The sequence below is a fragment of the Hypomesus transpacificus genome, chromosome 24, assembly GCF_021917145.1.
Source record: "Hypomesus transpacificus isolate Combined female chromosome 24, fHypTra1, whole genome shotgun sequence".
Lineage (NCBI taxonomy): Eukaryota > Metazoa > Chordata > Actinopteri > Osmeriformes > Osmeridae > Hypomesus > Hypomesus transpacificus.
The window spans coordinates 4,917,298-4,929,179 of NC_061083.1; the positions used below are offsets into that span (position 1 = coordinate 4,917,298).

General features: G+C 52.8%; 1 protein-coding gene across 2 annotated transcripts in view; it reads right to left on the minus strand.

Moving 5' to 3' along the window:
* Positions 1-171: 171 nt before the first annotated feature.
* Positions 172-11,882, minus strand: part of gak (cyclin G associated kinase) — a 20,271-nt gene continuing 8,560 nt past the window's right edge. The window contains exons 11-30 of one of the 2 annotated variants that reach the window (XM_047048558.1): positions 10,792-10,915; positions 10,575-10,583; positions 9,134-9,183; positions 8,775-8,923; positions 8,518-8,640; positions 8,105-8,238; positions 7,665-7,859; positions 7,202-7,319; positions 7,009-7,088; positions 6,686-6,879; positions 6,301-6,456; positions 5,470-5,880; positions 5,199-5,360; positions 4,912-5,040; positions 4,447-4,533; positions 4,067-4,309; positions 3,762-3,910; positions 3,470-3,646; positions 1,659-3,360; positions 172-812 (exon numbers count right to left, since the gene is read on the minus strand). In XM_047048558.1, the coding sequence (XP_046904514.1) occupies positions 3,259-3,360; positions 3,470-3,646; positions 3,762-3,910; positions 4,067-4,309; positions 4,447-4,533; positions 4,912-5,040; positions 5,199-5,360; positions 5,470-5,880; positions 6,301-6,456; positions 6,686-6,879; positions 7,009-7,088; positions 7,202-7,319; positions 7,665-7,859; positions 8,105-8,238; positions 8,518-8,640; positions 8,775-8,923; positions 9,134-9,183; positions 10,575-10,583; positions 10,792-10,915 (2,792 nt within the window). In that variant the 3' untranslated portion in view covers positions 172-812; positions 1,659-3,258. The remainder of the gene's footprint in view (positions 813-1,658; positions 3,361-3,469; positions 3,647-3,761; positions 3,911-4,066; positions 4,310-4,446; positions 4,534-4,911; positions 5,041-5,198; positions 5,361-5,469; positions 5,881-6,300; positions 6,457-6,685; positions 6,880-7,008; positions 7,089-7,201; positions 7,320-7,664; positions 7,860-8,104; positions 8,239-8,517; positions 8,641-8,774; positions 8,924-9,133; positions 9,184-10,574; positions 10,584-10,791; positions 10,916-11,882) is intronic. The other variant, XM_047048560.1, reaches the window with a different exon arrangement.

An 11,882-nucleotide genomic window follows, 5' to 3' on the forward strand; every position in this document is an offset into this window, starting at 1 on the left:
GTTCTCCTAGGTGGGAACTGCTTCTCCTGCACTACCCTCATCTCAACAGTAGGGGGAGCCAGAGACGGCACGGTAAGACTCATGGGGATTGTAGTGCGTTTAACACTCCCTCGGATAATCCCAGTCCATTGACTGTCAACGCACCACGACAAACCACAACAGTACACGCACTCATGATTGTATTTTAATGGTCAAATGGCATATCAGAAAATACAAAAACTAAAGGAATAAAAGAAACACTTTTTTGGAAACTTAAAGACAGTGATCCTCACCTGGGAGGGAAGTCAAAAAGCATCATAAACATCAGAAGATGAAGCGGTTACGTTCGTTCCTATCAACTCCATTCAATGGTTTAACATTCTTTTATTCCACTCCTGGGTCTGTGTCACACTAAACCACTCTGCTTTGTCACATAAACTCCTTCCATAGCCGGATTTCCCATCATTTCATTTCACAATCGCACTCCCCCAAAATTCGACATAATCCTGGAACCATTAGCGAAATGCAAACCGATAAGGATGCACACGAAGGAGGAGGGGGGGGGGGGGTCGTTACTGAGTCGTAAGACGTTAATGTGGGTATGTACAATGTCCTCACGAAAGCACTCATTCCAGAAGTAATTGCAAAAGCAACACTGGCGATGAGACATGCCATACAATACAGAGGTTCATCACTGCAGTGTCAGTAAACTCAGTCCAGCAAGTGTTTCGTCCTCAATAAAGAAAGTTCAACAAGAATCATGACAGAATGGGATCGTCAAAGTAGTCTTTAGTTGGTAGTTGGATGCCTTGTAAGAACAGGTGTCCCTTCACCTAGAGCAGGGGTGTCAAACATACGGCCCGCGGGCCGGAACCGGCCCCCAAGGAGGTTCGATCAGGCCCGCAGGATAATTTGAAAGTGGAAAAATGCATAAAAGACATGGAATTAATATTTTTAATTCGCTGTAATTCATGGATTATCCGCTAAGGGGCGCACTCTTTCCATCAGAGTAGAAGACAAGCCGCATCACTGAGACAGACTGAAAACAGCAGACGGTATCAATTAATACCTTGGTCTCTACTAGGGATGGGCGAACGATGCCTTGTGAAGCTTTGGTGGTTTCTTCCGGATTGTGCCGGCCCAAAGAGCCGAACTATCGGCGCTTTGAAAATGAACAGCGTCATCTAGCAGCCGTTTAAACTGGCTGAATGAGGCGTAGTGGTTGTCTCCGACGGTAGACTACCCTACGTTATTCAATATTTAATTAAGGCTACATGTGTTCATTTTGATCTGATATTAGTGCTCACACATTAAAATGTTGTGATACATCCGTAGGCCTTTAGAATTATGTCATTTTCTCACAGTAAAAGTTAAAGGATATCGTACGAGATTCACTGGACTGGGGCGCGAACTTGGGATCCCAGATTCGCATTAACAATATGTAGCCGTACAATGCTTTAACCAACTACACCACCGAAGAGATCATTACGTGTTAAAGCGGTTGGACGGAGTTTATACGATATGGTCTTTATATCAATTAAACTAGATAACACAGAAGAAAGACATGATATTTTGGTTATTTATAGCAGAGTATGGTATAATTTTAATGGTCCGGCCCACTTGACATCTCCCTAGGCCGTATGTGGCCCACGATGCGAAATGAGTTTGACACCCCTGACCTAGAGGAACCCACTGCCATGACAACGTCAACATTTAAGGCCTCATTCCTTTCATGTTTCATGCTCTGGGTTTCGTAACATCATAAACGCCTGCCAAAATCATGTTGGTCCCAGATCATTTTTATTCTTAAAGATGAAAATCTACATTCATATCATTCATAGGAAGGTTGAGTAAATTTGGTTCAGTGAGCGCTAGCCAGAGGGAGTTAAGTCTTTCTGCTAGCATGATTCAGAAACGTAACAGCCCCTCAACATCCTCATCCGGCTCAAGGTCAAGCAGGAAGCCAGGAACAGAAGCCCTGGCTGAGGAAAGGAACGTTCTAGAAGGAAACAAGATTTAAAACACACATCCCAACGGCCAACAAAATACATGTAAGACTGGAATGACGTTAGCTAGGCAGAAGAACGAATTGTGACAACTAAACCATATCCCTCCAGCGTATTCAAGACATTCAGTTCATATATTACTGTCGTTTATTAGGTTCTGCTGATTAAATGTCATGAATACGTATGGTAACCCCAAATAATAAATACGAAAATAGGATTTGATTGGTCGGTGAGGTAAAAAGTACATCTTAAAAAAAGGACAAATATAATAGAAAAAGCTGGAAAGGGAGAGAGACACAAACAAACATCAGCTTTATACATTGTGAGACGTTACAGCAGAATTAGGAAAACAAAAACACATAGAAGGGCTTATGACTGCAAAGGGAAGCCATGATGTTCTCTTAGCGTGGACACACACACACGCACGCACGCACGCTTTCATATTTCACTCCAATCTTCATCATAGTAGACCATCACTTCCTTGTTCAAAGCAGAGGAGACGCCTCAGTTAGAACACCTCGAGCAAAGAGAGAAAAGCCCCTCTTCTAGGCTACTTCCCTGTTGCCCTCCGCCAATCAGCTGCCTGTTGAGGGGCAGGAGCTGTCAGCGACCAGCCAATCAGCCGGAAGCAAGGCGCTCGCTGTGGGGGGGAGGTGTCGAACAATACAGAGAGGCGGTGACTCATTGGTAAATTGTGAATCTGTGACACTGTCAATAAAGCAACAATGAGCATTAGCCCCGCCTATTGGAGGGAGTGGGAAGCAGGTGAACCAATGGTGAAGCTGCAGTAGTACATCCGATGTATTTTCGCAGGACTTTAGTAGTGGTGGTGGTGGTGGTCGCAGTAACTTCAGGTACACGTCCTCACAGACGCTGGGGGAAGGCGGAGCCTCCCAGAGATGGGAGGAGCCTGCAGTGTCAGCCATCTCGTCTCCCCAGTGATTGTCTCTTTCATCCCATCCATCATCCTCTGCCATCCATCCACCCATCCTTCTTTATCAGGTTTTGCCCTCCTCCCCTCCCCCCCCCCCCCCAACTAGAGACAGGCAGAGTCCCTCAGCAGGGTGATGGTGATAGACCGCAGGGGAGAAAGAAGGGAGGATGGAGAGAGAAGGAGGGAGGAGGGGGATAAGAAAGGAAGGAGGGTGTCCCTCTCTCTCAACAGTAGAGAAGGAGGGGGGGGGGGGGGGGGGCTGGACCTCTCGGAGGCCTGATGCCCCCTAAGGCCCAATGTGGGCACTGTCCAGTCTGCCAGTCGGCCAGTCTGTCTCTGCTAGAAGAGAGCCTTGGAGCCCTGGTTCTCAAACTCTGACCAGGCGTCGTTCAGCTCCATGAAGATCATCTTAGCGTAGTGCTCGTACGGCTGGCCTGTGGCCTGCGGGAGAAAAGAGGGCCGTAACAGAGGTGGAGAGGGGAGGACCAGCACACACACACACACACACACAAGCACACGCACACCGTCACACACTCACACTCTCTCTCACCTTGTCTGGATGGACCACCAGGACAGCCTTCCTGTAGGCCTTCTTGACCTGGTCGGGGTGGACGAGGTCGGCCATGCCCACGGGCCTCCAGCGGGTCTCCCCCTCCCACAGGACCGTCTGCAGCGTGGACAGCAGCGCACGGATGTTCCTCTCCTTCCCCTCGATCCAGTCCAGGATCTGGACCACCACCACCACCACCACGGGGAACACTCACTCAGTCAGTCCTTCACTCCTACCAGCATCCAGGCTCTGGGTCTGGTGTGTGTGGTCTGTCTGGTGTGTGTGTGTGTACCTGTAGCTTGAGGGGGTCCATGTCTCTGGAGATCTCCTGCCTCCTCATCTCAGCGATGGTCCTGGGGCCGGCCCTGTCTGCTCTGCAGGAGAAGCCCTGAGTGGACAGCAGGTCCCCAAAGTCATCCTCCTTCACCTTGGGTTTGGGACCTGACACACACACACACACACACCACAGACAGTACACACACACACAAACAGAAGTAGAACAGGAGCGTTACATTAGAGGAGAAGCAGCTCTAATGAAGACTTGTCAGTGTGTCTGTGTAACATGAGCTGGACGTCAGACTGGGTTAACCGTCTCACCGAAGCCCGGTCCCCGGACGCCCCTCTCCTCCCGCCCCCCGATAACACTGAAGCTCAGGTTGTAGTTGGGCTTGGCCGGGGGCACGGGCTTGGAGGGCTGGGGCTTGGTGGCAGCGTTCGGGGGCATCCAGGGTTTGTTCTGTCCTGCCGCCGGCCGACCAGCCGGCCAGGCGGCGGAGGAGGAGGAGGAGGAGGAGGAAGAGGAGGAGCCTGGCTTAGGGACAAAGCTGCCACTGGACGAGCCTGGAGGGCAGAGGTCACAGGAGAGATGTGATTGGTTCGTCCCAAGGGCAGAGGGGTGGAACTTGTCAAGTCTCCTCTCTTCCATCTGTGTGTTCCTACCTGGTATGATGTGTGTGTGAGTGTGTGTGTGTGTGTACCTGGTATCGTGGTCCCCAGGTTCCCCAGGTCTGCAAAGGGGTCGAAGCTCTGAGACTTGGCCTTGGAGAAGGAGGCGGCCGGCGGAGCTGAACACAGAAACATCCTTCAGGTTGGACACTCACTTGGTTTTCCCCCTCGTCACGACTGGGAAGACGTGTGACTGTGTGTGTAGCCATGCAGGTGGACTAGGTGTGTGTGTGTGTGTGTACCTGTGTAGGCTGGTTTGGTGTGTGTGTGTGTACCTGTGTAGGCTGGTTTGGTGTGTGTGTGTGTACCTGTGTAGGCTGGTTTGGTGTGTGTGTGTGTACCTGTGTAGGCTGGTTTGGTGTGTGTGTGTGTGTATGTGTACCTGTGTAGGCTGGTTTGGTGTGTGTGTGTGTATGTGTACCTGTGTAGGCTGGTTTGGTGTGTGTGTGTGTGTATGTGTACCTGTGTAGGCTGGTTTGGTGTGTGTGTGTGTGTACCTGTGTAGGCTGGTTTGGAGCTGGAAGCCAGGCCAGTGCTGCCCCCTGCTGCCCAGCTGTCCCAGCCTCCCAGCAGGTCTGGTTGGCTGGTAGAGGACGTCATCTTGGGGGGATCATTCACCAACTTATCTGGCAACACACACACACACACACACACGGGTTTAATGGAGATATGGTTGACTGGGGGGGTTACCTGAATGCTTGAATTTCCTTTGGGGTCGATAAAATGAACAGAACTTGTGCGAGCCATAAAATGTATGTGTGTGTGTGTGTGTGTGTGGTCTTACTGAGGTTGAAGAGGCTGGAGTTGGAGGAGTGTGGAGCGTTGCTGGCGGAGGTGAAGGAGGTAGTGCTGTCTGAACCCAACAGATCTCCAAACAGGTCTGATCCGGTCTGCCGAGCCCCCCCGTCAGAACTCACCCCGAAGGGGTCGAACAGGTCGTTCATGGCTGAGGGGGAGAGATGAAGTGAGGCATTAGCATTCACTCCAAAGGTCAGCTGGGATATCCTCCTCTCTCTGTTTCTATCTCCGCGGTGGGGGGGGGGGGGGTCTCTTACGTTTGGGCTTGGCGGGCGCCGTGGGGGGGGCAGTGAAGAACAGGTCCTCCTGCCCCCCTCCCTCCCCGGGGGAGAACAGGTCAGTCAGCAGGTCGCTGTTACTGGAGGCCGCCTTCATGCCCCCCCCCGGAGCCAGCGGGGGCGTGGGGGCGGGGCCCGCCGGCTCAGAGTTCAGCCCCAGCAGGTCGGCTGTGTCGTAGGGCGGAGCGTCGGCGGGGGGGGCGTGGGCGGGGGGGGCGTCGGTCTGGAACTCGGCGCTGAAGAGCGTCTCGCTGGCATCACGGGACAGCGGCTCGCCGCCGGGGGCACAGTACGAGTAAGACTCCGCGTCTGATTGGTCGCTCAGATCGTCCTGGTCGTCCATGGCCCCGCCCCCTTGGCTGTCCGATGCGTCCTGGTGACTGCTCCCATCTGGAATCAAGACGACTGTAAGCACAGCGCTGCACACTGACAGGAAGCAGGAAGCTCTGACAGAAAGGAGGTCACCAGCATTACAGGAAGTGACTCTGCATTACAGGAAGTGACTCAGCATTACCAGTAGGTAACAAAGACACTCTTACGACACTACTACAGCTCACAGATTTACACAGGTCAAAACATTTACATTTAGTCACTAAGCAAACGCTCTTATCCAGAGCGACTTACAGTAAGTATAGGGACATTCCCCCGAGGCAAGTAGGGGTGAAGTGCCTTGCCCAAGGACACAACGTCATTTGGTATGGCCGGGAATCAAACTGGCAACCTTCAGATTACTAGCCCGATTCCCTAACTTCTCAGCCACCTGCTCAGCCACCTGACTCAACAGTGTGATGTTGACGCTGTGTGCCGTACCGTCCCAGTCGAGGGTCTGGAAGAAGTTGTTGGCGTTGGTGTCTGTGCTCTGGGGCGACTCGGCCTCGGTGGAGCCCTCTGGTGTCTGGGCGGTCTGAGGGCTCTCTGCGTCGTAGAAGGCTGAGGATCCTGGCTGTCTGGGAAGCTCTGGTTTACCTGAGGAGGGACGAACACAACACACTTTCAACCATCATACAACACCCTTACTAAAGTTACTATTCAGTACATACAGCCAGCTGGAGCGCTGTCCAATTCATATCTTAGGGGGAATTGCATGTTTTCATCCGCATTCACAGGCCCAATACACAAGAAACTACATACACAAGAAACTACAAAACACAACATGCTGCTCTGTGTCTTGACTACGGTACCCATGAGCACCCACCAAACTTGGCGAGGATCTCCTGCTGCTCGTCCCTGGAGGAGAAGAGGATCTTGGGATTGAGGCCCTTGGTGAGGAAGGTGTCCCAGGGCGGGGGCCGCGTGCTGACCCTGTCCCTGGGGTCCACCTCGATGTCCAGGTTGACCTGGAACAGGTCTGGGTACTTCTCCTGGATGTCACACGCGTCCAGGTCGTACCTGGGACGAGACGGAGACATGACGCATCAGTCATATGTGCATTTAGCTAACAAAGCTAGCTTTGAGGGGAGGGGGGTGTTCAGGTGGGGGGTGTTCGGGGGGGGGGGGGGGGGGGGGGGGGTGTCTTACTTGGCGAACTTGACGGTGGTGGCGTTCCTGGGGACGAAGCCTGTGTGGAACTGGATCTGGAACATCTTCATGGACGCCATCTGGAGGAAACACATGACTGTTCCATCACACACACAGGGACTCCCATGCTCTTGATCGTGTGTGTGTGTGTGAGTCTGTGTGTGTGAGTCTGTGTGAGCGTGTGTGTGTGTACCTTGGCCTGCAGGCGGCCCCCCAGCGTGGAGCGGGCGTGGTAGATGACCACCAGCACGTCTCCCTGCACCGTCACGTTCAGGGGGATCTCAGCACGGCCATCCTCCATCCTGAAGTCCCTGAGGAGAGAGACGGGACCCCGGGCCTCACACACTGCATGCATCTGTGTGTGTCTGTGTGTCTGAGACAGTGTGTGTGTGTGTGTCTGAGACAGTGTCTGTGTTTCTGAGACAGTGTGTGTGTGAGACAGTGTGTGTGTGAGACAGTGTGTGTGAGACAGTGTGTGTGTGAGACAGTGCGTGCGTGTGTGTGTGAGACAGTGTGTGTGTGTGTGTGTGTGAGACAGCGTGTGTGTGTGTGTGTGAGACAGTGTGTGTGTGTGTGTGAGACAGTGTGTGTGTGTGTGTGTGTGTGTGAGACAGTGTCTGTGTTTCTGAGACAGTGTGTGTGTGTGCTAGTCCTACTTCATCTTGTCGTACTCCTGGGAGGTGGTGGTGACTCGCTCGTCTCCCACGTAGACCTCGCAGAACGGCCGACAGCCGCTGCGCTGCTTGTTGAACAGCGGCACGGGCGTCATGACAATGGAGTGGATCATTATGGGCTTGCTGTGGGGGATGATGGGCTCCTCGGCCATCATGTCACACATGTACTCTATGTACCTGTCGACCAATCAGAGAGCAGAACACACCCTCGAGATCAGATCAGGACAGAGTCAAGCAGTCAGACATGCCTTACCTCTGGAGAGGGTGAGACAGAAAGGCAGGGAGACACAGACAGACACAGACAGACAGAGACAGACAGACACAGACAGACAGACAGACAGACAGACAGACAGACAGACAGACAGACAGACAGACAGACAGACAGACAGACAGACAGACAGACAGACAGACAGGGTTCCTACCTCTTGTGTGAGGCAGAGATGCCGGGCGGGCAGCGCTTCATGCTGAACATGTAGACAGCAGCCTCGGCTGTGGTGAACAGACGGCAGAAGCACAGGAAGGAGCACACCGCCACCGCCGAGGCTGCACGGCCATCCTGCAGGGAGGGGGGGGTTAGAGAACACCCCTCACCTGTCTGTCTGTCTGTGTGTGTCTGTATGTGTGTGAGGTCTGAGTGACCGTGTGACTGTGTGTGTGTGAGGTCTGAGTGACCATGTGACTGTGTGTGTGTGAGGTCTGAGTGACCATGTGACTGTGTGTGTGTGAGGTCTGAGTGACCATGTGACTGTGTGTGTGTGAGGTCTGAGTGACCGTGTGACAGTGTGTGTGTGACTATGTGTGTGTGTGTGTGACTGTGTGTGTGTTGTATCCTCACCAGGCAGTGCACTATACAGATGTTCCTCTGGTCCTGTTTCAGCCACATGTGCATGTTTTTACACACACTGTAGAGGCTGCGCAGGTTAGGGGCCCGCCGCGCCTGCCAGCCACACTCTGAGACCTGCACACACACACACACACACAGGTTAGGAGACAACTCTATGCCAAAATGACATTCAACTGTAATGCAGTGACTCGTCCACCAGGGGGTGGCAGACTACACAGGGGTGAGGGGTCAGGGGTCAGGGCACTGACCCTGTTGTGGAAGCGGGAGGGCCTGTAGGAGCGCTTGGTCAGGTTGTAGACGGCGTAGTGACCAGCGTGGCGAGAGTCCAGGAAGAGACGCACATCCTCAATGTTGTTCTTAATGGCCGACTCCACCCCTTCAGCAGGGAAGGACATGACTGGACACACACACACGCACGTTAAGATGTACACACACAAACCCACAACCACACGAACAGACACAAGGACAGGAACAGGAACTGTAAAACATTCTGACAGCTTCAATCCACTATTTCAGTCCACTCAAACAATGTCTTGTGTCATGTGACTTTTATATTGAATACTGAACGTATATAGCATACAAACACAGTCAAATGCAGAGTGTGTACCTGCTATCCTGGAGGTGATGTAGGAGAGATCCAGGTCTCCTTTGGCATAGCTGAGACAGACAGAGACAGGCAGTCAGTCAGACAGGCAGACAGACAGGCAGTCAGGCAGACAGGCAGACAGGCAGGATCACACGCCACACAGGAGACAACTGAACACAGCGTGCTGCTTCTCTGAGGAACCATCTAGCTACGTGACGATAACAGACACATCCCAGCAGAGCCTACAAGCTCGGCAGGTTATGGTGCGAGGCGGCTCTCTGCAAGGTGCACACCACATCCACACACCACATCCACACACCACATCCACACACCACATCCACAGACCACATCCACATCCACACACCACATCCACATCCACACACCACATCCACACACCACATCCACATCCACACACCACATCCACAGACCACATCCACATCCACACACCACATCCACACACCACATCCACAGACCACATCCACACACCACATCCACAGACCACATCCACATCCACACACCACATCCACACACCACATCCACATCCACATCCACACACCACATCCACACACCACATCCACATCCACACACCACATCCACACACCACATCCACATCCCACATCCACACCCCCACACCACATCCACATCCACACCACATCCACACCCCACATCCCACACATCCACACACCACATCCACACCCCACATCCCACACATCCACACACCACATCCACACCCCACATCCCACACACCACATCCACACCCCACATCCCACACATCCACACACCACATCCCCAAACCACATCCACACCCCCACACCACATCACATCCACACACCCACAGCCACACACCCCCTGTCATCCATGGATCTGTGGGAGGAGGTGAATGGACAGGAAATCACAGGGCTGTGTCTGCAGGTCTACTGGGAGGCAGATGGGGGAAGGAGGGGGGGCTCTGAGGGGGGGCTCTGAGGGGTTACTGGAGGCAGGATGACAGCGGGTTAGAGACACTGGGGCCTGGGGAGGGAGGACATGATGGTGGACGTAGAGGTGGAGGGGTGGAGAGATGGAGAGATGTAGGAATGGTCATTGGGATAGAGGGACGGAGGGAAAGAGGGGCGGAAGGATGGATAGCTGGAGGAATGGAGGGGTGGAGGAATGGTCATTGGGATGGAAGGATGGAGGGATGTTGGAAGGAGGGATGAAGGGAAGGTTGGATGGATGGAGAGTGGGTGGATGAAGGGAAGGTTGGATGGATGGAGAGTGGGTGGGTGGTTTAGCAGGCAGCAGGGTGCTAAGGGACCAAACCCCCAGATCTACAATGCGGTCTCCAGCAGCTAGGATACTGTGCTGTTAGGGCCAGAAAGCTGTGGTTATGGACACAGCAGCATGATGATTGGCCAGCTGGGACACACACAGACACACACATGATGCGGGCACACGGAGGGCAACGCTGCCCCATATTTACCTGGGCGCGCTACAGGGTGGAGTTTACACAGAGGGACCATGAAGGGCATAGAATGAACAATAAACAAAATACAAAACAAAAGGTCAAACCAACAAATGAACTAAACTCAAAACAAACCACAATGTATGGGAATGGACGGACACAATACAAGGGAGCCCACCAGTCCTGTCTCAAGTGTGTGTGTGTGTGTGTGTGTGTGTGTGTGTGTGAGACTGACCTGGCCACTGATTGGATGACCTTAGAGGAGGTGTCTTTGATGTTGGTCAGGAAACGTTCCGTGCCTCCCTTCAGAATGTCCAGGAAGCCGCCTGCCGATAGGTCAGAATCTGCCCCACAGACCCCTGAGAATCAAGGGAAAACATGGCGTTTACAAAAAAAACATTAATCACCAGCAGTGTATATCAACAAACATACAGACTGTGTCCAGTTTATTAGCCTGTTAATGCTAGTTCTCTTACCCTAGCCTGTAAGGTTGGCTAATGCTACTTCTATTCGCCTCGCTAGCATTATAAATAGAACCAACTCTCTTAGCTTTAGCCTGTAAGATATTATAACCAACTACTTTTAGCCTACACGGTAGGTTTGGGCTAGTTAGCCTAGCGTGCGTAGCCGGCAGGTGTGGGTGAGTCTCCACCACCGACAACCCTGCAGCCACCAGATGGCTGGCTGGCTGAGAGCAATCCTCTTAACAGACGAACACACCACCACCAGACCACGAGAGGGTGTGTGTGTGTGTGTGTGTGTGCATGCGCCTCACACAACATTGAATAAAAAGCAACTACTATCACATATCACCCATTCAGGCTCTACTCTGATCACACCAGTAGGTGACAGGGGACTGGTCAGGTGGGACTGAGAGGTTGAGAGCTCCACCAATCAGAGAGCGGCAGGTGCCCAGACGTCGCCCTTCTCCTACGGCGCTCTCAGGAGTACAGGCAAGAAGCTTCTGGAAGACTGGGGGCTGAACAATACAGGCTAGAGACTGGAGGCTGAACAATAGAGGCTAGAGACTGGAGGCTGAACAAGAGAGGCTAGAGACTGGAGGCTGAACAAGAGAGGCTAGAGACTGGAGGCTGAACAATAGAGGCTAGAGACTGGAGGCTGAACAAGAGAGGCTAGAGACTGGAGGCTGAACATGAGAGGCAGAGCCCCCCTGCTCTGCATGTTTTAGATGTTTCCCTCTTCCAACACACCTGATTCAAATCTCATATACAAATGCAAATCAGGTGTGTTGCAAGAGGGAAACATCTAAAACATGCAGGGCAGTGGGTTCTGAGGACCAGGCTTGAGAAAGGCTGGACTAGAGGC